This window comes from Tupaia chinensis, unplaced genomic scaffold (genome assembly GCF_000334495.1).
Source record: "Tupaia chinensis unplaced genomic scaffold, TupChi_1.0 Scaffold000048_1, whole genome shotgun sequence".
Taxonomy (NCBI): domain Eukaryota; kingdom Metazoa; phylum Chordata; class Mammalia; order Scandentia; family Tupaiidae; genus Tupaia; species Tupaia belangeri.
Genome location: NW_006159506.1, coordinates 7,439,493 through 7,455,724, shown reverse-complemented (window position 1 = coordinate 7,455,724; position 16,232 = coordinate 7,439,493). Strand labels below are relative to the sequence as shown.

The 16,232-nt window shown below is 43.9% G+C and overlaps 1 protein-coding gene across 1 annotated transcript in view; it reads right to left on the bottom strand.

Annotated features, from left to right (window-relative positions):
* The window catches only part of F13A1 (coagulation factor XIII A chain), a 194,183-nt gene that overhangs the window by 47,788 nt on the left and 130,163 nt on the right, over positions 1 to 16,232 (bottom strand). The window contains exons 10-11 of the mRNA XM_006141237.3: positions 14,607 to 14,695; positions 2,709 to 2,862 (exon numbers count right to left, since the gene is read on the bottom strand). Coding sequence (XP_006141299.2) covers positions 2,709 to 2,862; positions 14,607 to 14,695 — 243 coding nt within the window. The remainder of the gene's footprint in view (positions 1 to 2,708; positions 2,863 to 14,606; positions 14,696 to 16,232) is intronic.

Here is a 16,232-nt window from a genome sequence, read left to right as displayed (position 1 = left end):
TATTACACGCCCAGGCAGATATCAACAATCAATCCCTCTTTCCCACCGTATCCGATTGTAGTTTCACCGTCCTTCTCAAAATAGCACCTCACTCAGTCATTTCCAAAGTTAGAATCTGAAATGTACACGTCATCTTTGATTAAGAGGCTAATTATCCATCTAGGATTAAACTCCAGCCTAGAAATAGGACGGGGAATCTCCTACATCTCTCTCTATGGATTTAGGGTTCATCTGGCTGGCTGTCTCCCTGAGCCTGGAGGCCAGGGCTTCAGATGTCTTGCTAAGGCAGAGTGGGTGTGTTTTATTTGTCTGGAGTTGGTGCCAACCCTGGGCAAGACCCTAACTCTTCTTCCCTGGTCTAACTTTTGGTCTTCACTCTCTTGGCACCTGATGCTAGCCCCTTCCTCATTTTCACCTCTGCTTCAGACAGCCAGCGTGAGCAGTGTTCTGCCCCGTGGTTTCAGCAAGGTGTCTGATTATGCAAACCTTGCGTTCACTGCTGCTCCCAGCTGCCTGTGGGCTCACTCTGCTGTCTGGTCAAGATTTCTTCTAAAGTAGGAGAGTTCACCCTGCAACCTCTGCCTTGCTGCCTTTTCTTGGACAGTTTTTCCTGCAGCTTCCATTGACAATTCTTGTTTATCCTTCGGGCTCAGTGAATCTGTCACTGACTTTTATGCCTCTGGGTCAGGAGTTCCTCTCCATCCTTGCAGTATCTGCCTAACTCTCCCGGGACAGGGAGGGCTTGTTTCCACTTTTCTCTCCAGCTAGGTAGAGCAGATCTCCATCCCTACCCTGCCCAGGGAATACAGGAGGTGGTGAAGAGCAAGCTGTTGAATGGATGACCATGTAAATGCCTAAATGTTGTAGCTAGTTTCTTTAACTTTTTCTATAAACTTTCCTTTTCCCTTCTGAAGTTTCTTGCTTGTAACACTATAATAAGAGGGCAAGAGGGGATTTTTTTGTTTGTTTCATGGTCCTTACATTGTTCTTCACTTTCCTTTTAGGAAAAAGCCAAAAAGTTAAAAAAAAAAATTCCATCCCTTGTATCTCTGTGCTATGGATAATAACCAACCTAGGAGGAAATGAATCATTTCAGAAACACAGTAAAAATGTAGTCATTCAGTTGACAAAAATCCTGAATTTCTAACACTGCACAAGTGTTCTCAATCCGGCAAGCTGCTTCTTTATAGTGCAAATTGGTTTTGTAAATAAGACCAAAGAGACTGTCTAAAATATTTAAAGCAAATTCTGCACTCCTTAGCACTTCAAGAATACTCATGAATATGTATGTAGGTATACGCTAATTAATTTGTCATTTTTCTCCATTCACTAAAGTAAATGCTGGCCCTAAGAACCTCCAGTGGTGAATCATTTGCACCTGTACCAACACCTATGTGGCACCCTATACTGACACCTCTACGTACAAGCATAGCGACTATCAGTCCCTCTTCTTTGTTTTCAAAGTCCTCCTTGCATAATGAGCCTATCCTTTGGCCAGAGAGAGAAACTGAATCTTGTTTTCTTCTACAATCTCTAACATTAAACCAATTGCAGGCATAAAGTAGACAGTTATTATTGATGGGAGATGATTGTATTTTAGAGGGTTTCCACAATAACTCAGTGGAACAATGTATGTGATAATCATGTGTTAAGTCCGAAACAAATGTAAAGTATGCATATTGCTTGTTGAGGTAAAATTATATTACTTAGACAGTGTTTTTCTAATAGAGTTATGTAAAGCCCAAGCTCATGTAAGCAAGGATGTATTGTATTTTCTGTTAAGGTTCCATACCAGGCACAGAAAGAGAAATGTGATCTTATAAAAGTGGAGAGATGAAGAATGATTATTAGGGGGCTAGCAGTTAGAGTAATGGCTATGTCGCTAGACTCCCACGTGGTCGACTGTGGTTTGAGTCTCGGACCTGGTGGCTTAAACTCACACCAGGCGCATGTGCGTGCGTGCCCAAGATCCTGAGAGGAGAATGGAGGAGAAGGGATTACGGCGTGGCCATCACCCCTGGGGGGGGGTGATTTCTCGCTTTCTGTCTCTCTGTCTCTCTCCGTCTGTCTGGCGAGCGCACGCACCCTATAGCCAAAAAAAATTAAAAAAACTCTCGAAAAAAAAAAAAGAATGATTATTAGAGTCTGGGAAAGATGGGAGTCGGGATGGGAGATGTTGATTAATGAAAACAAAATTATAAATAGGTAAGAGGAACTATGTCTTGTGTTATAAAATGCAGTGGGGAGAGTGTGGTTCACAACAACTTACTGCATATCTTAGAATATCTAAAAAAACAAAAGGATTTTGAATGTTCCTAACAAAATATAATGACAAATGGTCAAGATAATGGATATATTAATTACTCCGATTTAATCATCATGCCTTGTATTCTCGTACTGAAAAAAAAAATCACATCGTGCTTCCCCAACTATGTATGATTATTATGTGTTAATAAAAACAAAAAAATTAGATATGACTTTAACCCAAATAATGTCACAAGCCGTGCGAAGGGGGATTCGGCCTAAAGCAAGCAAACGAGAAGTTGTGCATGCGATGCGTCTCTAACTCGTGAGCGTTTTAAGTTTCTGCTCTTGCTACCAAATGCTGCAAACGTCAGGGAACTCTCTGGAACACAGTTGAGAGTGACGATGAGTGAGTGCTAAATGGACTTGGGCAGAGAACCCGTCACGCAGTTGTAGTAAATTACCTTCTTGGAATTTGTACGTGTCAGTTATATCCATCATGCCATCTCCTCCAATTTGTTTGGTCACAATTAATTTCCCAATGTGAGTGGCATCCACAGCCTCCACCACGTGAGTGCCATCTTTCTTAGCGGTAATGTAGACGAGATCGCTGTTGACCTGCAAACAGGAGCACATTAGTCGTCATCAGAATGTCTCGGTCACCAAAATCTTTATTTTTCCGTGGTAGAGAGATCTCAAGAGCAGGCCTGTTCTTTTCCTCAGCAGCATGGGATTCATAAGGCAAAACTCATTTAAAAAATATTCCAAAAGGGACTCTAGATTAATCATTAACATAGACATCTTTTAATTTTTTTTAAGAGAGATTTTTGCTATAGGGCATGTGTGCTCACCTGAGAGACAGAGAGAGAGACAAAAAAGCAAGAAAACACTCCCCGGGGGAATGGCTACACTATAATCTCTTTTCTTCTATTCTCCTCTTGAAATCTTGGGCACGCACGCACACTAGCCTGGCTTGAGTTTTAAGCCACCAGGTCTGGGACTTGAACCATGGTCAACTACATGGGAGTCTAGCGACATAAACATTATACCATCTGCTAGTCCCTATGCATTTTTTCATAACAGAGGGTAAATGCATGAGAGAGGGGGGAGAGAGAGAAAGGGAAAGAAAGAAAGAGAGAGATGCAGAGAGAAAAAGAGAGAGGGAGGCAGAGAGAAAGCACCCTCCAATGGGATATGGTCATACCACAATCCTGTTGTTTCAATTCCTCCATCTTTTCTATATCTTGGGCACATGTTTTCCAAACCACTAGAATTGGGATTTAAACCACATTCAGGCATGTGAGATCTAGCTTCCTCCACAGAGCACTTAACTGCTAGAGTAAGGAGCTGGCCCTGACCATCAATATTTTAAGTGAAGAATTTTGGGGGCTGGGACTTCAGTTGTCTAAGCAGCAACCATTTCTTTTTCTCCTTTATGGTGCTGGTGAATTTCACCTCCTACGGGAGAGCTGAACACACCATGCTCAATAATTGCTTTTCCAGTCACTTCTTTCAAGTGAGCAGTGGCTGTGTGACCTATTTCTAGAAAGAAGAGCAAGTCTACTAGATGCTTCTGGGAGAGGTAATTCTCTTTTACAAAAAGGGGAAGGTATATAAGAGAGGCTGTCCTTCCCTTTCTTTGTTCAGGGGTTTTCATGAGAAATGAAGGTAGAGAATTGAGATGTGAGAGGCATTTGAGGTTACTAATCAGACCAACCTCTGGATCACCTACTGCGGGGTTTCTTATATAAGAAAAATAAGCCCCTCACGATCTCAGTCACATTAATTCTCTTACTTGCAGCCAAAAGCACCCTAATTGAAAAATAACACTAGAGTGTCCAAGAGGAACTCAGGCAATTTTCTAGTGGTTCAACAACTAAAATGTATTATCTGTGGGACTTGGAAATAGTGTGTGGGAGGGCCATGTTGGCTGGCTCCCGAAGCTGTTCCAAGGTTCTGCTTTCCCATGCTATTACAGACAATATCTAATCTGTGCCTGTGAGCTGAGTCCTTCAGAGTCCTTTACTACGTTTTCTGACAATCACTTTCTTGGGGGTCCAGATGTTAGCCTAGAGGCAGGGAGAAAACATGAAATGCATGGCTGACAGTCATTGATGGGTTTACTAAATGTTTTTCGAGCCCCTCTCAAGCCTCAGTTTCCCCACATTTAAGTAGTATAATAACAACTCCTTCATCAGAGGATAATTGGCAGAATTTACTGAAATGAATGCATTGAAATGACTTACAATCCCTGGCAGAGACCTAACACTCAATGCATGTCAATAATAATACATGAATGAATAATACCTCTTGCTATTGCTCAAGGTACCAGAACCTTAATGATGAACAGAATAAATTTGGTCACTGCCATTAAAGGGTTTGTGCTCTAGTAAAGGGGAGTCTGTGGGCCAAAATCACCTGGGGGAATTTTTAGAAGAATAGATTCCTGATGAAGGAGATCTTGGGTGGATCCTAAATCTGTTACATTTTTTAAAAAGGTCTCAGATAATTCTATTGGGTAATTGGAAAGCCCGAGAGCCCATGAAATACAGTTCAACAAGTATCCTAAGAGGGTAAGGCAGGATACTCTAGGAGCACAGAAGGCCATGGAAGGGGGGTTGGCTAGGAAGTAAGGGCCACATAGGTTGGAACCTGGAAGATGCATTGACATTAGTGGGCTAAGCAATGGAGGGACAGTAAGCTGTGGTAGTCAGGGGGACCAGCAGGTGTAATAGCTCTAAGAAAGGTATTTGAGAGAGGCACTGGAATAGCTGCAAAGCATCTGGATTCTGAACTTGAGTAGGAAGTTGTAGAAGGTCACATTAACCGCTCTGAACTTCAGTTCCTGCTTCTATAAAAGAAAAATAATTATACCTGTTCTGCCAATTTCACAGGGACATTTTAGATGAGAATGAGATGAGATCTAGGTGAACGTGACTTGTAAATTTCAAAATTGAGTAAAAAGGTAATGATCATCATTAGGTAAGGGAGACATTGGCTATGTCCCTAACTTTTAAATATGAGATTTAAATAAGTAACTTTACTTTCTTGCTCTACGTTCTGAATTCACACAAAATTTGATTTCTGCTAAGGACAAAGAAGTCAACATTTTTTGGAATGCCCACAATGTTTTGAGAACATCTTATTAACTATTTAGTTTAACCTCACAGCAGCAACCCTGTGAGGTATGTAACCCCATTTTACTGAGGAGGGTCAAGTCGGTGGTCTCATGGCTAGGATCTGGTGAGAACTGTAAATCCCAGGTAGCCCAGAGCGCATCCCCTTGACCTTCAGAGCATATTGTCCCTCCCACATTGCCTTGCAGGACCATGAGGATGGGGGCTTGAGAGCTCATATCTCTAAGGAGTGATGGCCCCACTGCTCAGCAGAGTAGCCAGAACATGGTAATACAAGTCACATGATATGAAAGGCTGAAGAGTAGAATCAGAAATCAGGAAGGAAAAGTCACCTAAGGAATAAGAACGGGGGGAAAAAACTTAAAATGAGCTGCCTGAGAATTTCTGCATCCCTCTGGAGGAGGCCAAGAAGAAACAAACAGCTACCTCCTCCACTTGCAAATTATAGCAACCATGATGATAAATATCCTCTTAATAACAACCCTTACAACAGCTTATGATTTTCCAAGGAAACAAGGCTAAATACAAAAATGGCTAAATCCTGGGCTCCCCTTGAGTATAACTTAAGAAATTTATACAGGCTAAAATCTCAGGCCAGCCCAACAACACCGTCTCTGTGGAGAGAGGAGGAGAAACACAGCCGTATAAGATGAATCTGTCTATGTATTTTGGGGGTGGGCAGTGGAGGAAAAGAATTCTTTCCAAGAAATATCATCATGCTTTCTTTTAAATTTTAGCCTCTAGCATGGTGGTGCTCCATTCTGGTTGCAGAGGAGAATCCCTGAACGTTTTCAAAGTCTTAGTGAGGCACCAGCAGATGATGTAGTGGCTACGTCTTTGGACTCTCATGTCATCGACCACAGTTTGAGTCCCAGACCCGGCAGCTTCAAACTTACACCAGGTATGTGAGAATGAATGCTCAAGATACTAATAGGAGAATGGAGAAGAAGGGATTGTGGCACAATCATCTCTCTGGGGGGTGACTTCTCACTTTCTGTCTCTCTGTGTCTCCAGTGAGTGCATGTGCCCTATAGCAAAAATCTCTCTTAAAAAGAAAAAAAAAAGTCCTAGTGATAAGTTCCAACCAAGATCAACTGGCACTCCATGGTAGAATAGTAGTTAAGTGCAAGATATTCTTCAAGAAATATTGGCCTTAGGCTGTGTGAGTTTGAGTGAATTCCTGACTGTCTCTGAGCCTGGGTTTAATAATTCTTTCCATGCAGGGCTGGTAGGTAGATAAGTAGTACTTGTGAAAGTCCCACGTTTAAGGCTAATTTCTTCTTCTTTTTGTCAATGGAGGTGAGTGTCAGCCATCATCTATTTTTAACCCTCCACTTGAAGGGACTAGGGTCACACTGAGTCTGGCTTCAGCATGGAGCATGGTGCTTCTTCACAACATGGCACCGCGGCCTCCAAGTCAGACTCGGTCACTTCTTACACAGCCTTTCCCATCAGTCAGGGCCCCATGTGGACAGCAAGCTAAAGGATCCCTCTCTGCACACATCTGCTTGTGTCCTCAGGATGTAAGCATACATCCACAGCTGGTCAAAGCTCCTCTCGTATGGGAGATGGAGAGGCTCTCTTGTTTTCAGGACCCAGGACAGCGTTTTCGCTGGTTTGTTTCTCAACTCCTAAGCAGAGATAACCTCATCTCTGTGCTCCGTAGAGAAAGTGTCACTTCTTCAAAGGCACATGGAGGCTGTGGGTGTCTGTCTGGGCGAGGAGGCCTTCCTGGCATAAGTACCATAAGTCCACTCTGTCCTTGCCATTTCTTCAGCCAGCCCCTCTGTGTGAGTTCTCTGTTTCTTCCTGCAGGCACCTTGCCTCCTTTCACAACTGCCAGTGCTTGGTGACACAACGTGGGCCTCGTTTCTGAGATGCTGTTCTTAGCAGCATGCTCTGTACCAGTTCTTGCGTGCATGTTTGATTGAGTCATTGATGGATTCATTCAATATTTATTAATGGATACTCTAGGCCAGACCTTACTCTCAGCAATGAGACGACAACAGACTCTGTCATGGAAGGTCTAGAAAGGAGAGAAATCACAAACAGGAAGGCAGAATAGGAGGATTAAAAACAAGAGGGCAGATAGTGATATTTTAGGTGGAGGCTGGGGTGAGCAAAGGCCTATTTGAAGAAGTAACAGGAGCAGAAAGTTGAAGACAGTGGGGAATAGAGCATGCAAAGTGCTCTTCTCCCGTAGAGAAAGACAGCAGTGGGGAAGCCTTCTTGACAAAAGAAATAGCATGTGTGAAAACTGAGCAAGAGTATATCTGGGCCACCCAAGTTGAGGACAGAAAAGGCAGATGAGCTTTCAGAACTGGAGAACGAGCCACAGTGACGAGGGGAGGCTGAGGAAGGGGTTAGAGAAATAGGCTTTGAGCCCTGGCAGAAATCTAGAAATGTAAGGCCAGACAGTGCCACGGCAGTCATGGAACTAGGCCCACAGGAGAAATCCTGGTCTCTCATTCTGGGGCCTTGGTCCATGTTCTGGGTGTATACACATGCCCACAGTCTTGGCTTGCTGAGGCTGGGTGTGCATAATGGCATGAAGACCCCTTGAAACTGCCTGTCTTTCTCTCGCCTTCTCTTCTCTCTGCCCCTTTCATGGAAGAAATAAAAATTAAAAGCAAAGAAACCAGGGACTAGCAGATGGCATAATAGTTATGTTGTTGGACTCCAACATAGTTGACTGTGGATCAAGTCCTGGACTGGGTGGTTCGAAACTTACGCTGGGCGCACGTGTGTGTATGTGTGTGCCCAATATCCCAAGAGGAGAATGGAGAAGGGATTGAAGCATGACCATTACCTCTAGGGCGGGGGGTGAGTTCTTACTTTCTGTCTCTCTGTCTCTCTGGCGAACACACTTGCTCTATAGCAAAAATCTCTCTCTTAAAAAAAAAAAAGAAAGAAAGAACAAAAAGAAAAGAAATCTAGAAATGTGAAAAGTAAATTTCCTAGGGCATGGCACGGTTTCCATGCTCTCCTCTCTTCTTTTAAGTTCTATTTTCACTCAAGGAAGACCAAGTCCCTAGGAAAACTAGGCAAGTCAGTGAACATGATGCTTGATCTCACCGGAAATGAGTAAAGAATTACCAAGAAAGTCAGCAAGCTGAGAGGCAAACAAGGGCAAATGCCTGCAGAGAGCCCTGGGTAGTGACAGGCAAGCTGACGCAGCAAGGAGGAGGGACAGGAAGAGAGCCCGCAGCCTCAGACCTGAGTCATGTCGACGCTCATTAAAGTTACATGCCACGCCCCCCACGGCTCCCACTTTAGGCACCCTTGAGAAAAGATTCCTCATACACTTTTCATCAGTTCGAACATCTCTTCTAAGTGGCTCAGCCCTGGAGCTCAGCCTGTGCCAAAGCAACAAATTGTACCCTCTGTCAGACAAGCCTCTGCAGTGGGTGAGAGAGGAGTAATTATAATCTGCAAATCCTGATGGTATTCATAACACCCCGATCTATATTTAATAATAGCAAAAAGCGTTCACATTAACAGCTATTAGGCAGTTCACTTGTGAAGGGAGGTCCTTCCTCTCTCTTCCTGTGCAGCAAGAAAGCATAGTAAAGATATAAACACAGTTTTGTGGATGTTAGAGCAATTTCCCATGAAGAGGGTCTCACAGCATCGTAAACTATCGCATGGCACCTGGGGAGGTTTGCATGCATATTCAAATCCCAGAGTGAAATCAAGAGGGATAAGATGCCAAGTACAGTAAGCCTGTCTCCAAGGCTTCTAGAAACTGCATTGGCAGGTAACGTGAAAGAAGCACAATTCTTTTGGTGCATTTCCAATCTCTGATTTTGCTGTCTGAATACTGACCTTGTTGTACTTGCTAAGTATTTCTCAACCCTGTTTCTTCCTTCCCTGGCTGTTACCATTTGTTTGGTTCAGGCCCTTTCCATCTCTGGCATGGTGGGCTGGCCAAGCCCTCTGCTTGGTATCTTCACCGCCATGACAAGCACCTCCAATCTGTGTCCCCCAAGACTGCCCGCCCCCTGGCTTATTCCCCTCCCCAGTGATAACGCGCCATCACCGAGGGGACAAAGGATGCATTTCTCAGGACGTGCAGTGCCCCATGCTGAACTCCTTCGAGAACGAGCCACAGTGACGAGGGGAGGCTGAGGAAGGGGTTAGAGAAATAGGCTTTGAGCCCTGGCAGGAATCTAGAAATGTAAGGCCAGACAGTGCCACGGCAGTCCTGGAACTAGGCCCACAGGAGAAATCCTGGTCTCTCCTTCTGGGGCCTTGGTCCATGTTCTGGGTGTATACACATGCCCACAGTCTTGGCTTGCTGAGGCTGGGTGTGCATAATGGCATGAAGACCCCTTGAAACTGCCTGTCTTTCTCTCGCCTTCTCTTCTCTCTGCCCCTTTCATGGAAGAAATAAAAATTAAAAGCAAAGAAACCAGGGACTAGCAGATGGCATAATAGTTATGTTGTTGGACTCCAACATAGTTGACTGTGGATCAAGTCCTGGACTGGGTGGTTCGAAACTTACGCTGGGCGCACGTGTGTGTATGTGTGTGCCCAATATCCCAAGAGGAGAATGGAGAAGGGATTGAAGCATGACCATTACCTCTAGGGCGGGGGGTGAGTTCTTACTTTCTGTCTCTCTGTCTCTCTGGCGAACACACTTGCTCTATAGCAAAAATCTCTCTCTTAAAAAAAAAAAAGAAAGAAAGAACAAAAAGAAAAGAAATCTAGAAATGTGAAAAGTAAATTTCCTACGTGGAAAGAGACAGAGGGCATGGCACGGTTTCCATGCTCTCCTCTCTTCTTTTAAGTTCTATTTTCACTCAAGGAAGACCAAGTCCCTAGGAAAACTAGGCAAGTCAGTGAACATGATGCTTGATCTCACCGGAAATGAGTAAAGAATTACCAAGAAAGTCAGCAAGCTGAGAGGCAAACAAGGGCAAATGCCTGCAGAGAGCCCTGGGTAGTGACAGGCAAGCTGACGCAGCAAGGAGGAGGGACAGGAAGAGAGCCCGCAGCCTCAGACCTGAGTCATGTCGACGCTCATTAAAGTTACATGCCACGCCCCCCACGGCTCCCACTTTAGGCACCCTTGAGAAAAGATTCCTCATACACTTTTCATCAGTTCGAACATCTCTTCTAAGTGGCTCAGCCCTGGAGCTCAGCCTGTGCCAAAGCAACAAATTGTACCCTCTGTCAGACAAGCCTCTGCAGTGGGTGAGAGAGGAGTAATTATAATCTGCAAATCCTGATGGTATTCATAACACCCCGATCTATATTTAATAATAGCAAAAAGCGTTCACATTAACAGCTATTAGGCAGTTCACTTGTGAAGGGAGGTCCTTCCTCTCTCTTCCTGTGCAGCAAGAAAGCATAGTAAAGATATAAACACAGTTTTGTGGATGTTAGAGCAATTTCCCATGAAGAGGGTCTCACAGCATCGTAAACTATCGCATGGCACCTGGGGAGGTTTGCATGCATATTCAAATCCCAGAGTGAAATCAAGAGGGATAAGATGCCAAGTACAGTAAGCCTGTCTCCAAGGCTTCTAGAAACTGCATTGGCAGGTAACGTGAAAGAAGCACAATTCTTTTGGTGCATTTCCAATCTCTGATTTTGCTGTCTGAATACTGACCTTGTTGTACTTGCTAAGTATTTCTCAACCCTGTTTCTTCCTTCCCTGGCTGTTACCATTTGTTTGGTTCAGGCCCTTTCCATCTCTGGCATGGTGGGCTGGCCAAGCCCTCTGCTTGGTATCTTCACCGCCATGACAAGCACCTCCAATCTGTGTCCCCCAAGACTGCCCGCCCCCTGGCTTATTCCCCTCCCCAGTGATAACGCGCCATCACCGAGGGGACAAAGGATGCATTTCTCAGGACGTGCAGTGCCCCATGCTGAACTCCTTCCACCTTCAACTCTGAGACCCCTGATCAGTGAATCTGCTCACTCCAAATCTCCATGATGTTTAAGTCATCCTCTTTGCCTAAAATTCCTTCCTTGCTCTGCTTCTTTCCAACCCCTTTGACTCATCTTCCCCCCTTTTCTGGCCCATAGCTCATGGTAAGGGCTACACTCACACAGGGTATGTCACTGTCTGTTCCCAGGCTGTCCCCCCTCCCTACATGAGGTCTTGTGGTCTTTACTGTGCTACTTTAGTTTCTGGCTTATATTTCCAAGTTAAAAAATCTTGGGATCAACAGATGGCGAAATGGCTATGTCACTGGACTCCCATGTAGTCAACTGCGGTTTGGGTCCTGGACTCAGTGGCTTAAACTCATGCCAGGTGTGTGTGTATGTGTGTGTGTGTGTGTGTGTGCCCAAGATCCCAAAAGGTGGTTAGGATTAGCAGGGGTGCAGATAGCGAGTCAGAGAAGAAGTTGAGGGAAAAGATTGGAGAAGAAGGGATTGTGGTGTGGCCATCCCCCCCAGAGAGTGATTTCTTGCTTTCTGTCTCTCTGTCTCTCTCTGTCTTTCTGGGAATCACATGTGCCCTATAGCAAAAACCTCTAAAAAAAAAATCTGCACGTATAAATACAGATCATGTGTTGTCACACTTCTTGTCTGACAGTTCCATCTAGCTTAAGATTCTTAGGGACATTGTACCAGCAGATGGCGTAATAGTTACATTGCAGGACTCCCAATTAACCAACCATGGTTCGAGTCCCACATCGATGACTTAAAATTCACACCAGGTGCATGTGTGCACATGCCTAAAATCCCAACGGGAGAATGGAGCAGAAGGTATTGTGGGGTGGCCATCTTCCCTAGGGGTGATTTCTCACTTTCTGCTTCTCTGTTTCACTCTGTCTCTCTGGCAAATGCATGTGCCCTATAGCAAAAATCTCTCTTAAAAAAAAAAAAAAGATTCTTAGAACATTATCCTCTAAACTATCACAGCATAGTGCCTGATTTATACTAACAATAAATATTTACTCCTACAGTGGTAGAGTACAGTGGTTAGCAGCATGAGCTCATGACTACCTGGCTTCAAATCTTAGCACCACTCTTTACTAGTTAGATGACTGTGGAAAGATTATTTAACTACTCTTTGCCTCAATTTCCTTTTCAGAAAGAATTAAAATTCCCATTTTATTTATTTGTTTATTTAGCCAGAGGGTGCACGTACTTGCCAGAGAGAGACTGAGACAGAGAGAAAGAGGGAGAAAGCGCCCTCCGTGAAGTATGGTCACACTGCAGTCCCTTCTCCACTTCTTCCTTCTTCCATGATTGTATGCACTCATGAACACACACCCAACATGTTTTTCAAGTTGCTTAATTCTGGGATTCAAATCATGCAGCTAGCCCTGCAAGATCTAGCAACGATGACTACCAAACCACAGACTGGCCCTAAAATTCACATTTTAAAGGATGACTAAAGGCATCAAATGGTAGAATAGGTGATTACATAGTAAAAACTCAATATATGTAGACATCATCATTCCAATGTGTTGATCAGTGTTAACATACTCTGAAGAAATCCTCCTGAAGCAGGCCAGCTTAAGGTTCACGAGGACTGCAGCCATTTTGAAATCAAGAAAAGTTGTGACCAACAGATGGCATAATGGTTACATCTCCAGACTCACATGTGGTTGACCAGGGTTCAAGTTCCAGACCTGGTGGCTTAATGCTCACACTGAGCACATATGCGTGCATGCCCAAAATCCTGAGAGGAGATTAGAGGAGAAAGGACTGTGGAGTGGCCCTCCCAACTGGGCGAGTGATTTCTCACTTTCTGTCTCTCTTTCTCTATCTCTCTGGTGAGTGTGCATGCTCTATAGCAAAAAATAAATAAATAAATAAAAACAAATAAGACCAAACAAACAAAAAACCCACCTCTCTTACAAAAAAAAAGAAAGTCCTCTAACAAGAATAATCTGACCAAGTGCAGACTCAGAGAGTGATGCTTGAGGAATAGTCAGATGAGAAATCATGAGTGGGTATTTGAAGTAAAACAGGAAGCAGAACAGTTACTCAGGGGAAAGTGATTGATTCTGACTGAGTGTAGTAATGAATGATTCACACGTGTTGATATCTTGTACCTATAAACATTGAGAACAGGTCAACCTTTTGGAGACAACTTGAAATTTGCTTGCTAACTGTCTCCCTGTAACTGGCTACTGAAATCAACTCCTGGGACCAGTAGATGGCATAATGGTTACATCGCTGGACTCCTAAGTAGTCAACTGTGATTCGAGTCCCAGACCTGGCAGCTTAAAAAATATTCATGTTGGGTGCGTATGTGTGCGTGCCCAAAATCCCAAGAGGAGAATGGAGGAGAAAGGATTGTGGCATGGCCATCCCCCTTGGGGGTTGATTTCTTGCTTTTTGTCTCTCTGTCTCTTTCTGTCTCTCCAGTGAGCACATGCATCCTATAGCAAAAATCTCTCTCTAAAAAAAGAAAGAAGGAAAGAAAGGAAAAGAAAGAAAGCAATCAACTTCCTGCTATCCAGTCTCTGCCTCTTGTTTCATTAACCACTAGAAGAAGCAGCTAATTTGAGGTGGCAGGTCACGCTACCTCCCAATCTTTCCCATACTGTCCTCTCCCATTCCCAGCAGTCACCCAGCCTTCTTCTTAACTCTTCACCTCTTACATTTAATTTGATCTTCCTAGCAATCTTTGAACAGTCTCTTCTGATTCTAGATCCCATGTGGTTCTTCCAGAATTTCAGACCCCCCCTCACCCGAATACCCTTCCACCCAGTAGGTGGGCTGAGTTTCTCAAGATCCCTTTCTGCTCTGGCAGCTCCACTCTCCCTCTCTAGCTCCAGGGGGTGGCCTGGCATGGCAGGGTATAAAGTACCATGTCCCTATAGTCAGCAGGGGGAAGGGTGTGTGGATTTTGATTCATGTAGATTGCTGGGCTAGTCTCAGAATAAAGTAGTACACTGTGAAATTTCAAAGCATAGGCTGTCTCCACCATGTCGTAGTCAAGTAATCTAGTGAGTCACTTGATTTCTTTGGAGTAGCTGACCCATCGTGGGTGCAGAGAATTTAGCGAAGGTTAGTAAAGCACTTGCTTTAGGGGGGAAATAAAATCTCAAAACAGCAAGGAAAGAAAAATGTGAAGTAACAACTGCACTTATCACTCAGAGCTTGGAGACTGGCATGATGCCCACTTAATTTTGTCAAAATGAAGCATACACTGTGTACCTGGGAAATTTGCAAGTAACAATCACATATCTTATTCTTTCACGTGTTAAGAGGTTGGGGAGCAAAATGGCACTTCTCTTCCAGCCTTCCACTTACCTCTGCAAAAACAAAGGGTGCATCAAACTGGAAGCAGACATGACCGTGTTTAATGGCTTGAACCGAGGCAGGGCCACACCGATACATGCCTGCATCACACAGAGGAAGGGCAGCATGAACTGGTTGTCTCCAATTCTGTCCAGACACTGGGGCCACTTAGAGCACTGAAGCTGGCTTTCTAGAGACCAGTGTTTCCCACTGCCTCATTGCTTTTTAACCCAAACACTTCCCACGGCTAGAGAGAACAGGTGACCAACATATGTAACCAAAAGACTTCTGTTGGAAATGCCTCCACAAACCAAATTTCAAAACCAACAAAAAAAATATGGTGCAACACCACAATTTCAATACGATCAACTTAAACACCTACTAGGAAAAAGCTTCCTACCACTAACTGTAGCAATATGTATATCACAGCTCCTACATTTACACCAGCAGCTACAAACACATATCCAAGTGGTCTCTTCCAAGCTGGTGGTGTAAGGCATTGCTCTTTTTCAACTGGTAACTGACATGGCAATTCTCACCTGTCTTCAGTGGTTATGTTGCAGCTATTGATGTTTATTTGCTGCGATTTTTTGTTTGTTTGTCGTGGGGCATTAGGACCACGTGTCTGTTACAACATGTAAAGGGAGAATTTGGACATGAGCATTGGCTAGTGCTCAATCTGCATTCGGGAAGTCAGCAGGCCCAGGTTTTACTTTTTAAAAAAATTCTTTAAATTTTAACCACCTATCCATAGTTAAAAAGAAATTAGTCATCAGTCACCTCCGAAGTCTCCTCATAATATACGATCCAGAACATCAGAAAGTGCTGAACTTCCTTTCTTTCTTTTTTTTTTTTTTTTTGGAGAGATTTTTCACTGTAGGGCGCGTGCGCTCGCCAGACAGACAGAGAGAGACATAGAGACAGAAAGCGAGAAATCACCCCCCAGGGGGGATGGTCACGCCGCAATCCCTTCTCCTCCATTCTCCTCTCGGGATCTTGGGCACGCATGCACACGCGCCCGGCGTGAGTTTTAAGCCACCGGGTCCGGGACACGAACCGCGGTCGACTACGTGGGAGTCCAGCGACATAGCCATTATGCTAACTGCTGGTTCCCCCTGAACTTCCTTTCTTAAAATCCAGTATGGCTATATGGTTTCCTTAGGAATATATACTAAATGTTTACAGATATAGGAGGGCATTTTTAAAAGTCTGTGGGAAAAATGAAATCAAAGTACCAGTTTATTTTTGTGTAAGAGGAAGTTTCAAATCAATGCACTTTTTCCTCATGTGCATTTTTTCTTGAACTTTTGAAAGACCTCTCACATGTATATGTGTATACATTAGTATCTCATATTAATACTGGAGGAAATAAACATAATGACCCCAGTATACTGATTTTTTGAAAATCTCTTTCTATTAAAGAGAGCCGGAGGATTATGATGTGATTTTATGAAAATCTGAGAGAGGTCATAGCTGCCACTGATGAGCAGGGCTGGCAAATCCCCACAAACCCAACTTTTGACAGCAATCACACAACATAAAACGAAATCAGGTTCTGGGAAAACATCAATTTAAAAGACGATCTATAATAATTTTTCCAGTTCTCTATTTTATCTACTGCCTTGTATCTTATTTCTG